The 17086-nt window shown below is 39.7% G+C and overlaps 1 protein-coding gene across 1 annotated transcript; it reads right to left on the bottom strand.

Annotated features, from left to right (window-relative positions):
* sec63 (SEC63 homolog, protein translocation regulator) lies at positions 1-17086 on the bottom strand. Its single transcript, XM_058391865.1, has 20 exons — positions 16860-17086; positions 14345-14444; positions 13069-13183; positions 12834-12946; positions 12103-12164; positions 11946-12004; positions 10964-11014; positions 10749-10857; positions 10423-10517; positions 9354-9486; positions 8509-8601; positions 8275-8420; positions 8004-8151; positions 7819-7901; positions 5070-5129; positions 4787-4954; positions 4507-4668; positions 4208-4408; positions 3128-3232; positions 1-3053 (listed from the first exon to the last, which is right to left on the bottom strand). The coding sequence occupies exons 1-20, from the start codon at positions 16981-16983 to the stop codon at positions 2916-2918; spliced, it is 2265 nt and encodes a 754-aa protein (XP_058247848.1). The 5' UTR covers positions 16984-17086; the 3' UTR covers positions 1-2915.

Below are 17086 nucleotides of genomic sequence, written 5' to 3'. Positions count from 1 at the left end.
TAATTTTAAAAATTATTTTATTTGAAATGACTTAAATACAAATAATATATATTTCCATTTTTTTTTTTTTTTTTTACAATGAGTATTCTTCGTAAACAAAAGTGGCAGACATACTGGTTTTCTGGGTTCTACACCTCTTTTCTGGCTTGTTTTGCTGGGCTATACATGTCAAGCCTGTGTGTGTGTGTGTGTGTGTGTGGTTTGTGTGTGTGTCTGTGTACACAAAGGCTTATTCTCACCGTATTTTTCATGTCACAGCTTCGTTCTAAAGGACACTACACTTCTGTGGATCTGTAACACTAAACTGTCTAACCATCTGGACATTGAGGTGTGTGTGTGTGTGTGTGTGTGAAACCAAGCATACAATGCTTTCTCTTTAAAGACACAAAAAGCATTTTGTTTAATGCTAATTCAAAAAATAATAAGGGTCTAAAAGATGGGCTAATAAAAAATGAGCAAACTTTCATATGAACCTTTAAAATACATATAAACGTGCCACTGGGGTCCATTATGTCCTGTATTATTAGCTTAAAAACAAAAACAAAACAGAAGTAGTAAAATAAAATAAAAAAGGGTGGGGTGGGGGTTAATTAAAGAAAGATATTTTATACATATCCAGATACATGTTCAAGCACAGCCGGACACCTTCAGACAAAATAATAATAATAATAATAATAATAATAATAATAATAATAATAAAATTATGGAAAAAATTAAAAAAAATCCCAGTTGCAAAATACTTGATGGAAATAAAAATAATGACGTCCACAGGAAGGCTAAATCCGTCCCTTTTTATTATTATAGCAGGGTCTAAAGGGAGACGTGGGGCATCCGGGCTGTTAATAATCTCCACATCACGACTAGAGACATGTCACAGCCTAAACAAAGAGCTTCTCAGGAGGGAGAATAAAGCTAGAGTCGTCTCTTACTGCTCATCCTGCTGACATAAAACGCACCAAACGATCCACTGTTCGAAACCACAAGACTGTACGTCGCCTCCGCCTGGTCAATAACCACCAACCCTTCCCTTAAAATTAAAAAAAAAAAAAAATTCCAAAACACTCTGATGAAACATGATCGCAAAAATAAATTGATATAAAAATAGACAAACTATCTTATCTAAATACTAGCAAAATGCTAAGAGGGAGAAAACATGGCCTGCTGTGGAGCACCTACAGACCTAGTCAACGAATGTGATAGAATTTCTCATCATATAAATAACCCACTGTATACACTGCCTTTTAAATTAATTTAAATAAGGTTTAGAGAGAGAGAGAGATACACACTATATTACCAAAGTATTTGGGACGTCTGCCTTTACATGCACATGAATGTATTATGGCGTCGTCCCGCCCTTTGCAGCTATAACAGCTTCAACTCTTCTGGGAAGGCTTTCCACAAGGTTTTAGGAGTGTGTTCATGGGAATTTTTGACCATTCCTCTAGAAAAAGTGCATTTGAGAGGTCAGGCACTGATGTTGGACGAGAAGGCCTGGCTCACAGTCTCCGCTCTAATTCATACCAAAAGTGTTCTATGGGGTTGAGGTCAGGACTCTGTGCAGGCCAGTCAAGTTCCTCCACACCAAACTCACTCATCCATGTCTTTATGGACCTTGCTTTGTGTACTGGTGTGCAGTCATGTTGGAACAGGAAGGGGTCATCCCCAAACGGTTCCCACAAAGAGCATGAAATTGTCCAAAATGTCTTGGTATGAAGCTGAAGCATTAAGAGTTCCTTTCACTGGAACTAAGGGGATAAGAATTCAATGATGTGGAGGGGTGTCCCAAAACTTTTGGCAATATAGTGTATATAAGGGATAACTGGAATTGATTACTAGATTTAAAACTGATCGTTAGCTATTCATTAAACAAGAAAAACACACTTCAAAGGTGTGGAAATACACGCAAAAAAAAAAAACCTCTTAAAGTGTATAATTAATGTTTGTTTTTGTTTTTTTTAAATCGATGCTCTTTATACTTTCCAAATAAGAATAAGGCATTATTTAATCATAGGTAATTAAAATATGAAAAGGTTTGAAATGATCTTATTGTTGCTTTGAAATTGAAATCCGATACGTCATCAAGAAAATTCCTAGAGACACAGTGCCATGGAGTTAGTGTGCTGTTAGCTGCAGTGATCTTAGAGGAAAGATATCACTGATTTATTAATAATAATAATAATAATAATAATAATAATAATAATAATAATACAAAAAGAAAACAGCAGCTAAATACCTGCGGAATTAATACACACAGGTCTGTATTTGGACCAAGACACACTAAAAAACATAGGCTAGAGCGCTCTAGAAACCTGGCTGTGGAATGTCTGAGATCATCACGAGGAGGAGATGAGGAGCGCCACGAGCTGAGCTGAAGATCACGAATTAGAATAAAAGTGAGATGATTAATATTTACGCCTCCCTACTCAGCATTACAACTCGACACCATACACACCCGTTACCCCTGTCCAGCTCTCACTGCCAATTTCCCGATCAGTTCGTCTGTTCAAACAAAAACAAACAAAACAAAAAAAAACAAATAAGGAATCAATATAAAAATAAAAGATGATCATGAGGTGTCTGTTTTGAGGGAAGCAGTCTGTTTATTTCTCTTAAACGGCACTTGGTAAAAACGCGTCATTTTGGGGGCGGCAGAGAGCCGGCAGCCATTTTGGATTTCAAGATGAACAGAACAGGAATTTATATATAAAACAAGAAAAAAACAAACCAAAACAAAAAAAGAAACCAAAAAAACATGGAGGGCCATTATATACCTCTTAAATGTCACGTTTGAGTTTACACTGTTTATGGCGCTGCTTGTGTGTGTGTGTGTGTGTGTGTGTGTGTGTGTGTGTGTGAGTGAGAACATGACAGGGCACATGGGTGTATGAGAGTCAGTTCGTATAGGGTTGGCTGGATTAGTCATTGTCTTCGTCATCTTCTTCCGACTCCTCAATTCCGTCGCTGTCCTCCTGGTCCTCCTCTTCTTCCTCAGTCTCTGGGATGTCCCACTGTGGATGGTTGTCTAGTATGGCCTTCGCTTCATGCACCTCCAACTGGAAACATCATAAACATGTTTCACACCAAACCACAAAGAATGTGATCGAGAAATTCTGAACAAGAAACTGACCTTCAGCGGCTTGATCTGATCCAGCCCCATATACGAGTCTGACCGCAGAATCACTGAATACTGATAGTTCCCTGTTTTGGATGGAGCAGGGAATTTCAGCTCGACCTGCACAACAAACAGAAGGAGGATAATGATTTTAGTCCAAACAGGAAGATGGTTTAGTTAGAAAAGCAGATAAAACACAGATTTTCCATCAAGACTGTATGTCACTTGGTGAGTTATTGCACACCGATCTGTTTCCTCAGTAACTGTCTCTTTAAATGTACAGACACTGCAGCATGGATGTTGCCTAGCAACAAGCTGCTGTGGACAAGATGCAGCTAGTCTATCTCGCTCTCACACACACACACAGTCTCTAGGCACACAAACAAATCCCATTTTAATCCCAGTACACACAATATTCGCTGCACTGTAACACACCTTATACTCACACAGAGTAATATTACCGAAGTAGCCGTGAGCAAAGATCTTGAGTTCACAGTAAATGTTGAAGAATATGTGTAGAAGTACACTATATTGCCAAAAGTTTTGGGACACCCCTTCAAATCAGTGAATTCAGGTGTTGTTTTTCAGGTGTTGTGCTTGGTCCCATAGTTTCAGTGAAAGGAACTCGTAATGCTTCAGCTTCATACCAAGACATTTTGGACAATTTCATGCTATTTGTGGGAACAGTTTGGGGATGACCCCTTCCTGTTCCAACATGACTGCACAAATCAAGGTCCTTGACCTCAACCCCATAGAACACCTTTGGGATGAATTAGAGCGGAGGCTGTGAGCCAGGCCTTCTCGTCCAACATCAGTGCCTGACCTCACAAATGCACTTCTAGAGGAATGGTCAAAAATTCCCATGAACACACTCCTAAACCTTGTGGAAAGCCTTCCCAGAAGAGTTGAAGCTGTTATAGCTGCAAAGGGTGGGACAACTCCATATTACATTCATGTGCATGTAAAGGCAGACGACCTAAAACTTTTGGCAATATAGTGTATCTTTATTTGGAAAGAAGAAAGAGAACGAAATGACAAAATGTGATGTATCGTGATCAACGGAAAAACATAAATAAACCTCGTCAAATCCCTTACCTCCTCTGTGTCTTTAAGAGTGCAGACGTGGTATGGCATGGACACCAGCGTCTGATCCTTGCGGTCAGCGATGTAGAGCCACCACCACTCCTGCTTCTCTTCTGGGAAGTATAAACTGTACACAGGATGCGTGATCTTGGACTTGGTCTCCAGCAAGGCTCGCTCTCGCCGCTGGATGCTCTGTTGCAGGGCTTCCCACTCCTACAGACCACATTACATCATGTTCCTTACTACAACTACAGAGCTTAGATTTAACCTTTAATTTTAAAAAAATATTTAAAAAAGGCAAGCCCACAGACCTCCTCATCGTCTCCGGCGACCTCGTCTGCCTCTGTGTCGCTCTGTTTGTCACTCTCATCGTCTCTCTCGCTGGGCGAGTCCTTGTTTGCCTCCGCTTCGTCCGATTCGCTGCCCTTGTCAGAAAGCTCTTCATCTTCCTCTTTGGCTGCTGCAGTCATTTCCTGGAAGAGCCACAACAGCAGAAGATTTCAACCCATGAACCAGAAAGTATCATCCGTTTCCAAAAAAATTGAAATGCCACTCAATTATGATTCAGAACTCCTATGATTGGTCACTTACGTTTCCTGCCACGTTGCCATTAGCCTGTTTGGCCTTGTCTCCTTTGGCCTGCTGCTGAGAGACTGGCTTCTTCTTCGTCAGCTTCTTCTTTTTGGACTTGGCCGCTTTCTTAGCACCTTTATTCTTGTTCTGCCAGACTTTCATTTTGTTCTTAGCGCCGTCACCTTGCTGAAAATGATTTACGGGGGGAAAAAACGCTGTTAAACAACTCAATTGCTTACCACTGTAATTAGGAAAATAAAAATTAAATGAAACATAACAAATATTATTTAAGACATACTACCTCCTCCGTGTTGGCCTCGTCCACGGGTGCTGGAGTCTCCTGCTCCTTCTCAAAAACCTCCTGAAATGGTAAAGGAATGGAAAAATACTGAAAGAAAACTAAAGAAAAATAAAACATCAAAAAACAAGCTTGCTTGTATTAATTTGTCCTAAAAATAGTTATACTTATATATTATTGTTAATTATTAATCTAATATTAAATAAAACCTAATAATCTAATAATATATAATGAGAACTATGACATTTATAGACCCAATTTTAGATTGTGTGTATATTAGTAAATAGTTAGATAACTATTAAAGCAGCAACTGATAAAGTAGTAACTTTTTAACAGCTAGCTTTAACAAAGTAAATATAAATACTTATACTATGTACAAGAATTTATGGTTTTTTATTTTGTAAATACAAGTTTGCTGGAAAGTTTAAATCAAACTGAACAAAAAAAAAATTGAGGTTTTCTGCAAGTCAGAGCTTTTTTCATGCTTCATCACTAAAAATATTACACTGTCCTCTTGTGGATGTTCCCTGTAACTACACACAGTCCAGAAACCTTACACTGGAGTGTGAGGCCCGTATTCTATAAGATGTTCACCTGAGAACACAGGTAGATTAAAAACAAGCTCATACAGGGCGGATTCTTATCTGCCGGTTTATGCAAAAAATATCAAATAAAAAATTTGATAGGAAAAAAATATTTTGTGCATTTTTAATGGGGTGAAAAAGACAGTTTGGAGATCATTAATTAATGTGATAAATGGTGGTGAGACAAATTGATGAATACATTATTTAGCAATAACACATTACAGTCTGATGTGACTACACATAATTGACCAAAATGGACAAAATATTGTGGACTGGTCAACAGCAAAGCATCCTAGCAACTGCTTTCTGATTATATATTTGAGAACCTGAACATGGACCTCACTTGGTACACAGGAGAAGTCTTTATAGTCAAAAGTTAAAAAAAAAAGTCAAAGAAGCTTTATTGTCACTTCAACCATATATAGCAGATGCAATACACAGTGGAGTGAAACAACGTTCCTCCTAGACCAGAGGTGCTACACAGAACACAGACAAAGTACAGTGACGCAGACAAACAGAGCTATAACAGAGATAAAAAAAATTAAAACTATAATTTAAAAATTAAAATTAAACTAAAAAATTAAACTATACTTAAGGTACAGTCTTTAAGAACTAGACATACAACAGAAGTGCACAGGAAGACAAGACATGATAGTGCAGACAAACAACATACGGGCCGACTTTGGGCAATGAACAAGACAAAGTGCAAAGTATAGTGTATACAGTGATTGCAGATATCAAAGCGACACATGTAAACAGGATTAATATAAATATATATAAATGTAAAGTGGCATGTGCGTGCAAACAGGACAATTGTGTGTGTGTGTGTGTGTGTGTCTGACTATGTCCAGCACAGTTCAGTTCTCCTCTGAGATCAGATCTTGGTTGTACGTGTGTGTGTGTGTGTCCAGTTCAGCTCAGTTCTCTATTGAGATGCCTGATTGCCTGAGGGAAGAAACTGTTTAACAGTCCAAATTCTTCGGTACCTCTTACCGGATCTTTTAGAAGTGAAAGTTGAAGTTGTCTCGCAATATAGCTTTTTCGAGACGATTTCTTGCTACTCAAAAGCCTCTCCTGGGTTTACTTCATAAATCTACCAACCAACTACGTACAACTCCTCTGTACCAAAGTCTGATGATGCAATCACAAAATCCATCATTGATCTGTAACCCAAGGTGCTTTCAGTACCAAGAACACTTATGAGCAAACTTGTGATCGCAGCTTTTCTACAAAAGTCTAATGTCATTTCACTGCTCAGGTTCACAACCAGGAGGTTGTTCCTCCCACTCACAGTCCCCAAGTATCACTAACATGCTCAAAATGAGACTACAGGACTGACGCACATTACTCAGATACCCACTCAAACACCCGCTCCACCTTCACCTTTTCTTTCTGAGACTCAAAGTCTCATGGAGGTGAGCCCTTTTTGTCTACTGACAAAAAACCTTCAATTGCAAGGGCCTCAGCGTGAGACTGGAGAATATTCTCACGTCCTAACATAGCGGATCTCCTGTGAGAACTCTGGATGAAGACATTTGGTACTGGACACTTTATTCAATGAGGATTTAAGACCAAATATACACAGACCAGACATAACATTATGACAATATTGTGTCACTGCCAAAACAGCCCTGACCAGTTATGCACTGTGTTTTCTGACCACTTTCTATCAGAACCAGCATTAACTTCTTCAGCAATTTGAGCAACAGTAGCTGGTCTGTTGGATCGGATCACACGGGCCAGCCTTCGCTCCCCACGTGCATCAATGAGCCTTGGTCACCCATGACCCTGTCACCAGGTCACCACTGTTCATTTCTTGGACCACTTGGAGCGAAGGCTGGTCCGTGTGATCCAATCCAACAGACAAGCTACTGTTGCTCAAATTTCAGCAAAAGGGGGACCAACACAGTATTAGGCAGGTGGTCATAATGTTATGCCTGATCTGTGCATCTAGTCCGTTCCTTCTCACTTTTACTAGCACTCCACCAGCAAAGTGCAGTCTGGTGCATGAACTTGCCTGGTGAAGATATACTACACATCAGTTTTCGGACTGCTTTCTCTTCTAATTCTATGTACTTTAGTCATGGACAGATAAACACAAGAATTCACATTTACACTGCTGGCATATCAACATGCAGTCCAGCTATACATGCAAATGTATTACTTACAGACATCCTCTTCCGTGTCAAGGTGACTGTAACCGTGACGATGGATCCAGCTGTGATGTTATTACTGTCTTCGTCGTCCAGCACTTAGTGGTTATGAAAAGAAAAACACACATTAAGACAAAGATTGTTTAAAGCACTTGGAATTGCAACAGGATGCAAGATGAAGCAAAACCACCAGTCTCTACCTTGAAGTTTGGTTTCCATGGTGATGTGGGGGAAGCTTCCGAGGACTGCTATAACCTCGTCATACTTCGCCTCGCCCAGAAACCTCAACATGTTCCTCCTGTCAGAGTCCTTCAGACTCACCAGGTCCTGAAGGCTCCGTACCTTATACTGAGAAACAAGGTGAAACATATTTGGTAAAAAAAAAAAAAAGCAAAAAAGCAAAATATAATATATAATAATAAAGGAACATCACCATGCTAATTCTAACAAAACATCTGGGGGTAAGTGTACCTTTTTGGAGATGCAGTATCTCAGGTGCTCTTCCTCGAAGTGGGGCAGCTGGAGTAAAGGAGACTTGGCCTCCTGTAGCCCCTGCACCACCATCTGAGATAGCTTCATACAGTTCTCAATAGAGGACAGTCGAGGAGCACGGAAACCTGCACATATCAGTCATAAAAACTAAATATGACACGATCTACAACAGTGCTGCACTTTTAAATCCTAAAACCAAGAGTGTGTGTATACCTCCTCTGCTAGTAGCCATCATTGTAAGCTGGCAACCAACATTGATCATCTCCTGCAGTAAAGCTGGGCACTTTTTGACTACGAAACGCTGATCTGAGAGAGAGAGAGAGATTCACAAACAAGCAACCATTAAATAAATGCCATTTTAAATTGTAATGCAAGGAAAAAAAAAAAATCTGTCGTGTGGTACAAAATATAAAAAACTCGCATTTTCAGGAGACCAAACAGAGTAAGGATGAAATGGAACCTTCATCCTAACTGCTGTTCTTTTGGCTGCTCCCTTTTTTTTTCCAATTTGGCACGGGTTTTACACGGATGCCCTTCCTGATGCAACCCTCCCATTTTATCCAGGATTGGGACCGGCACTGGGAGTTAACTCTTCAGTGGCTGGGTTAGCTCCCTGCCCGGGAATCGAATCCGGGCTGTGACAATGAGAGGCAGACTCCTGCTGGACTATCAGGAGGCTCAAACCTTTATTCTAACTAATGTCATTAAATATTACATGTGAGTATTTGTTTATCAACTGTTATTAAACTCTGAAGTCTCAAGATAACAGCTGATTTTTCTTTTGTTCAGGCAATTTGAAAGCTTTCTGCAAAATGTGGACCAGCTTTCATTCAAAAAAAACTGTTTAAAAAAATGAGAGAGTGAGAGTGTGTGAGTGAAGGGGGGGGGGTCAGAGAAAGAAGGAGATGGAGAGAGAGTAAGAGTGTGTGTGAGAGAGAGAGCGAGGGAGAGAGAGTAAGGAGAGAGAGAGAGGAGAGAGTGTAAGAGAGAGGGGGAGAGAAAGAGTACGTAAAAAAGAGAGAGTGTAAAAGAGAGAGAGAAAAAAAGAGAGAGATTACCTTCTTCGATGTTCTCAGACACCTCCATCCGGGCGAGATGCGTGAGCACAAGCACACGAGCTTTCAGACTGTACGGGTAACAAAACGGAGGCTCCTTCTTCTTCACGTTGATGTTCCCCAGCTCTCGAATCAGCTACAAACACAACAAATAAAACCTTGACTCTTAACATCCAAACACCACTAAAATAACATTCAGCAGCACAACTGATTCCTCAGCAAGCTCTGCTTATCCCAATAACATTCATATTTCAGCAAAAATCCACGGTATGTCACGGATCACGTCTGTTCGCCGTCGCGGTATCGAATGTACGATCTGAACACGTAATAAGATATTAAAGGAATCTACTACAACATTTTTTCACCAACATCCAAAAGATTTACAACTGTTTTGCTGGAAATTTGGGGGAAATGCAAAAGCAAAACCATTTGTTTTATACTGTTGTGTTTGTTTTAACTGGGTTCAGGGATCTGCTGCACATGAGAGCAGATGATTTTGATTACTACTTGTTTCTTTCTTTTTTAATGCCATGCCAGCTTCTATGGCTATATTCATGGTGAGAGTCCGCTTTTGTTATTCAATATTAGAACTAGATAAGATGTTTTAATTTTTTTGAAGAACTTTAAAACTAAATTTGGGTTTACTTGTTTAAAAACCTTTTCAAAAGTGTCAACAGAATAAAACAAGTTCCTTCTAGGAGTGAAATTATTACATTTGAATAAAATATCTTTGATGGACAGAAGGGTTTTACATGATGGACACTGTGGTGGACTTGTTTCAGAGTATGAGAAAATATCAAATCAGCATTCAAATCATGTATTAAGCACCAGGCTTCATTTACAGATGCTGTGAAACATTAAAGGAGCGGTATGTAATTTTTAGATCCTTCTTCCCTGTTAAAACTGCACATGCTTCTTGAGGAGAGTTCCTATGTTCCTGCACATGTAGAGCCTGTTTACTGACACAGACGTGGCTAGCACTAGCTTTTAGAAAGACTGCAAATAATATAGGACTAGAACAACCCCTGGTTTAAAGGTCATTAGCATTAATATGAGCATGAGCAGTCCACACCTGTGGAACTTCAATGTTGTCCGTTGGTCTTATAATAGCTTCTTTGTTGCTCCGTGGGTCGAATTCGAAGGCTGCCGTGAGCACCATCACTAGCCCTGTGGAAAAGAATGGAGGCCTAAGTGATAGCCAAGCATTTATTTTTCATTAAAGCAAACTGTTGAGAACATGTGTGCACCTCTAGACACAATATATATAAAATTGTTGTTGCTATTGTTAGACGATTAGACGATAAAATTCATTCATGTCATAATAAGATCACAGCATATGGACATTAGAGTGTTTACTAAAATAAATTGTTCCTCCACAGATGTTTCATGTGTACTTACGCTTCATGTTCATAGTAGGGGTTTTGTACATAAAGTGCATGAAGAGCTGGGTCGTGTTGATAAGGATCTGATCCCCGCTGTAACGAATGGAGCGGTACCACCATGTACCCTGAAAACACAAAGACACACATACAGCATCGATATTTAACTCCAATCTGTAAATCCATAAGGGTTCCAGACGTATCAGAAATTAGATGTTAAAACAATAATCTCACCACAACCACTGGAAGAATGACCATAAAGGCTAAACCGTACACCAGCAGCACCTGCAAACAGTGTGTACACACACACACACACACACAGAGCTCAATAACAGGTCATGCACAAGAACAGTTTGCCTCAGACCTATAAAAATCAATAATACACTAAACTGTGACACTATAGATTTAGCACACAGCCATAAGTGGGAACTAAAACATGACAGAGAGCGTTATATTTTCTATAACATTACGTTTAATTAATTACTTTATTTTTATTTATAAGTATAACTATGAGGGAACATAATCACTGACCCCAAAGACTCCTTTCCATAAATGTCTCATTTGTTAAATAAATTAAATTGCAAATTATTTTAAGCTTCCAGCGGTCACATAAATTGAGCTGTTACTATAGAAACCGTAACATATTACAGAATTGCCTTAAAGCTAAATAACACATGCTGTTAACTACGCTTACAGAAGATGGCCGCTGTATCCGTATCCGTATCCTGTAATCGTTTGGTGCATTCTCATGTGCGTAATTTGCTCAACACATGCGCATGGTTCTATTCCAACATACACAGTGTAGTCTGCAACTCACTAAACAAACCAGAGCGTTAAAACTACCGCTTCTTCTACTACAAATTTACATTAAAACAAAAACGAGTGAAAAGTCTATTTTGAGTATAAATCGTCGGATTTTCTTGGATTAGTACAAATTTTTACATGAGCTGTAAAGGATTTGGATTTGAGATGCAGGATCATGACAATCACGTCAACGGCAGAAAGTCGGTCTGTTTAACATCACTGTGCATGAAATCTAGTGGACGCTGCTATCAATCCTTCAGATGTACAAAAAAGACGCTAGCATAGTATTATAGCATGCTTATAACATGTTATAGCATGTTTAAACCTACGAACTGAAAATTAACCCAAACCTTCAGATTTGAGAATCAGACCGAGCTAAATATAAACACCTGAAATAACCAGGACAACCTACCAGCATGGAGTTCTTCTGATCAACAATCCATGCAGGAAGAGCAATTCCAAAACTTGTTACTGAATGAAAAAAAGAGAAACAAAGACAGAGATTAAGATAGATAGATAAAGCCCTAAACAAAATTTGAAAAGAGCTCAAGCTGAACTGGCTTGTGTACCTCTAGGGCCGTCTGGGTTGCCATAGGTCTCCCAGTTATTCCTCGATTCATCGTTGGTTAAACTGGCAAAAAAAAAAAAAACAGGAACAACATAAACGTCAGTGGATATTCAACAACAAAGTGAGACCTCGTTAGAAGAAGACGTCTTTCCCAAGTGCAGTGGTTCTCAAATTTTTTCTGTCAGGCCCCGGGGAAATTTCCACCACAAAAACAATAGTTATGTCCTGACGAGGAAAAAAAAAACCACCCAGGAGCGATCTCGCGATCTGTCCTTCACACACACACGAGTTAAAATATAGAAAAAGCAATATACTGGCGCCTGTACATGTGAACTGATCTGAGAAACAGGCAACGGAAGTCTGCCATTTAAGCTGACTTTGTGGCTCTAATTAAAAAGACACCTCGGGAACAGACACAGAACTAGTTATGTTTCAAGTCCCCAGGTTGTTTATTCAATTGATCAATATTTATCTGATCTCTTGCCTCACCCTAACTGTAAACAAAGCCACATGAACTAGAAGCTAGCACTATTAATGCTAGTTGAAGCTGTTATAGTGTATATACTAACACATTATAATATTATTACATAACTCCATGATGGCACACGTTGAAGCATGCTCTTTTTATATTCTTATACCTCTGTGCTTTGTGGAGACTGTTGCTAGTGTACAGCACAAACGATATAAATAAAGCAGAAGGATGAAGCTTGGATGCAGTGGCGTGGTCCTTACGCTGAATAAGCTTTAGCGATCTTCATGAACATGACCTCATCTCCTCCTTTGTCAGGGTGATATTTCAGGGACAACGCTCTGTACTGCTTCTTGATTTCGGACACAGATGCCCCCTAAAAAACACACACACACATACATACACACTCCTTAGGGATGTTTGGACTGCAAGACCTTTTAAAATAAACACAGATTAAATACAACACACAATGTTTTGATTTATTTTTTTTAATCTTACCGGATCTAGATTTAGAACCTCAAAGGGGTTATACTCCTGGTACTCGCGATCTAATTTAGACACCTTATAAGCCAGGAAGATAAAAACAGCCCAACCAAACAGCAGGGCTGCTTTTCTGTTGAGAGAAACAACAAACAAATTAAAATGCAACCTTGCCATTATCTTTTTATAATGTGCATTTTTAAAAGATGAAAGAGGTTTTCATGCATTTTCACTTCTTACACACATTTCAGTCATGCAGGCTCGGGTGGGAAAAAGTGTACATACAGATTACAGTTACAGTTCCCATGGCAACATAGACAGGAACCTAAAACTATAAAGCTGTGCGATGTCCATCAGCAATTTCAAAATAACCTCAAGCTAGAAAAAATAAATAAATAAAACAGAGAAGTGTCATTTTCTTGTACATTTCTCCCCCCATATACAACAATCGGGCATAACATTATGAGCAGTGACAGATTCAGTGAGTAACACAGAGCATCTCCTCATTATGGTACTTGTTAGTGGGTGGGATATATTAGGCAGCAAGTGAACATTTTGTCCTCAAAGTTGATGTGTTGGAAGCAGGAAAAATGGACAAGCGTAAGGATTTGAGCGAGTTTGACAAGGATCATATTGTGATGGCTAGACCACTGGATCAGAGCATCTCCAAAACTGCAGCTCTTGTGGGGTGTTCCCAGTCTGCAGTGGTCAGTATCTATCAACAGTGGTCCAAGGAAGGAACAGTGGTGAACCGGAGACAGGGTCATGGGTGGTCAAGGGTCATTGATGCACGTGTGGAGCGAAAGCTGGCCCGTGTGATCCGATCCAACAGACGAACTACTGTTGCTCAAATTACTGAAGTTAATGCTGGTTCTGATAGAAAGGTGTCAGAATACACAGTGCAGGACGGGTCAGGGCTGTTTTCACAGCAAAAGGGGGACCAACACAATATTAGGCAGGTGGTTAAAATGTTACATATGCCTGATCAGTGTATTTCAGATATAAACATAAATTACGTAAACGTAAATTTTCTTTTTTGGGAAACAATCGGTGTAATAAACAACAGGTATAGTGTAATGCAGAAGCTTTTTCTAGATATTAAAATAAATAATAAAAAAGATGTATACACACACATCTGCTTTGCAAAGATCTTTTGTAAGAGCAGAAAAAAGGAGGGGGGAAAAAGGTAATGAAAAAAATATCACTGGTGTCAGTATCGAACGTTTTAAATGCCACGCTACGTTAATTATACTACATGCTCATCTCTCTCTCTCTCACACACACACACACTTACTTTAGTGTTGGAACAATGCTCTGCTGTGATTTCATGAGTCTGAGGCGATACCACAGACATCTCCCATGAACTCTTCGCAAGCTCTTCAACCGCAATTGTTCTGTAAAAAACAAAACCTCATTAAGACCACCGAATCTCAGTCCTACAGAGCTTTATTAAAGGTTATAAGCTGTCGTTTTCATATCAACCCTCATGTTCTGCATGAGCCGTCAAACCGAATCAGCTGCTCACAGCATGAAGAGTAAACATTGTAATACACTTTTAATGTACACGCACATATTCGCCCCGGAAATAACAGGCTTCAGGAGACGATACTGACGTGAGATATTATTAACACAAACAAAACGTTATATTTGAATACATTTATTTTTCGTAGTGAAGACATCAACACCTGCAAGAAAAGTAGATTAAGATTTTAATTATAAGGTGTAATCATTACCTTATTATAAACATAGTGGTTTAATTTTTAAGTTGTGTTATGATTACTGCCTTGGATTAGAGCTTTAAATGATTACAATAAAAAACAAATAAACTAGTGTCATCGTCAATCTACTGCGTCTGACACCTGAATAAAACACACACAAGACCAGAAATATGATTTTAGTTTGTAGATTTCTTCATTTGAAATACGGTACGCAGATTGATCACCACTGTTCCCAGCAACCAATCACTGATCACCACCGTTCCAACCACCAGTGACTGAATACTGTTCCCAACAACCAATCACTGAGCACCACTGTTCCCAACAATCACTAATCACAACTGTTCCCAACAATCACTAATCAGCACTGTTTACAGCAACCAATCAGTAATCACCACTGTTCAACCAATCACTAATGACCACTGTTACCAATATACCAACAACTAATCGCCACTGTTCCTAATACACCAACAACTAATCACCACTGTTCCCAACAACCAATCACTGATCACAACTGTTCCAACCACCAGTGACTGAATACTGTTCCCAACAACCAATCACTGAGCACCACTGTTCCCAACAATCAATCACTAATCACAACTGTTCCCAACAATCACTAATCACCACTGTTTACAGCAACCAATCACTAATCACCACTGTTCAACCAATCACTAATCACCACTGTTCAACCAATCACTAATCACCACTGTTCCCAATACACCAACAACTAATCGCCACTGTTCCTAATACACCAACAACTAATCACCACTGTTCCCAACAACCAATCACTGATCACCACCGTTCCAACCACCAATCGCTGAACAATACTGTTCCCAACAACCAATCACTAATCACCACTGTTCCCAACAACCAATCACTAATCACCACTGTTCCCAACAACCAATCACCACTGTTCCTAACAACCAATCACTAATCACCACTGATCCCAACACACTTATCACTGAACACTATTGATCCCAACACATTAATCACTAATCACTAACCACAATTTATCCCAACACATTAATTACTGATAACCACTGTTCCCAACATCCAATCACCACTGTTTTCAAAACACTAATCACCACTGTTTCTAACGACAAATCAGTAATCACCACTGTTCCCAACAACCAATCACTGAACACTACTGTTCAGAATAACCAATTACTAATCACCACTGTTTCCAACAACCAATCACTGTCTGTTCAAACCTCACACTTCTACATTCTTCGTTTTTATATTCAGTTCTTGTAGATATTTACAAGGAACCGTTTTTGACACACATTCTCTGTAACTGTGTAAAACTTTAGTCTGTGTGCTCCTGTTCTCGGAGATAACTTATTCCTAATATAATTGATTACTTTCTACACAAATAAAACTTTTCTTTTTAGATATTCTCTCTTCAAGCTCTCCTCTCTCTTCCTGTAATTAGCAATCTGATACGCCACGGTCAACAGGCATGAGTGACCATGCAAACGAGTCCGTGACGTCACCTGGCGACTTCTAGCCATCCTTTCCCCTGAAGAAAGTTGCCAATAAGCCCTGACTCCATATCGACACGTCAGACTGCAGACGTGACGGGATTAAAGTCGTGTTATCTCATCATCGTCATGGTGCAGAAAACACTGTTAAACTATTAGCTATAACAGCACAAGGTGTCAAGCGGCTAATAAACAACTTTAGCTACAGAAATATAACACAACAAGTGGCTAACGGTGTGTGCGTGTCCGCTGCATTAGAAAACATAAGACATAAGTTGACGTTACGTAAAATTACGTACGTGACGTACGTTAGATAGCAAGCTAGCTGGATAGCCAAAGGTTACTATGCGTTTTCGCCTACACCAACACAAGTTAGCTAGTCATCATTCCCAGCTAAGTATTTAGCACATTAGCTCGCACATACACGTTGACACATTTTATGCAAATTAATATAATATTCAATATAAGAGGCACGCTCGTGCTAATCATCATGCTAAAAAGAGCAGTAGCCCACCATGGCTAGCTAGCTAACTAGCAAGCTAGCTAGCAGGTTTAATCGCGTTATTGCATGCTAACGCGGTTTTCCAGCACATCCTCCTCCCCTCCTCCTCACCTGCATTCTGATCCCGCGGCCAGAGGTAATAGGTGGCCGGGATGACAATTAAACCAACGAAGGACGTAAGAAAGTAGAAAAACGTATTGCCGCTGTCGTCATATTGGAACTGCTGTCCGGCCATGTCGGAGCGGGCGAGAAATAATCCCTCCGCTGCCCGCTTCTTCTCCTTCTCCGCCGCTGCCGCTGCTGCTTATCCGCCCCTCAGCCTACCGTTCAAGCTAGCC

Source organism: Hemibagrus wyckioides, linkage group LG06 (assembly GCF_019097595.1).
Source record: "Hemibagrus wyckioides isolate EC202008001 linkage group LG06, SWU_Hwy_1.0, whole genome shotgun sequence".
NCBI classification, from domain to species: Eukaryota; Metazoa; Chordata; class Actinopteri; order Siluriformes; family Bagridae; genus Hemibagrus; species Hemibagrus wyckioides.
This window is presented reverse-complemented; position numbering and strand designations above follow the sequence as displayed.

Bases quoted from the DNA above. Each gene is read 5' to 3' on its own strand.
- sec63 (XM_058391865.1), bottom strand. From the start codon at position 16,983: ATGGCCGGACAGCAGTTCCAATATGACGACAGCGGCAATACGTTTTTC. The intron at 8,152-8,274 runs GTACACTTACCC...CTTGTTTCTCAG, and splicing joins GATACTGCATCTCCAAAAAG to TATAAGGTACGGAGCCTTCA. The intron at 4,409-4,506 runs GTCTGTGGGCTT...TGTGGTCTGTAG, and splicing joins TCGCCGGAGACGATGAGGAG to GAGTGGGAAGCCCTGCAACA.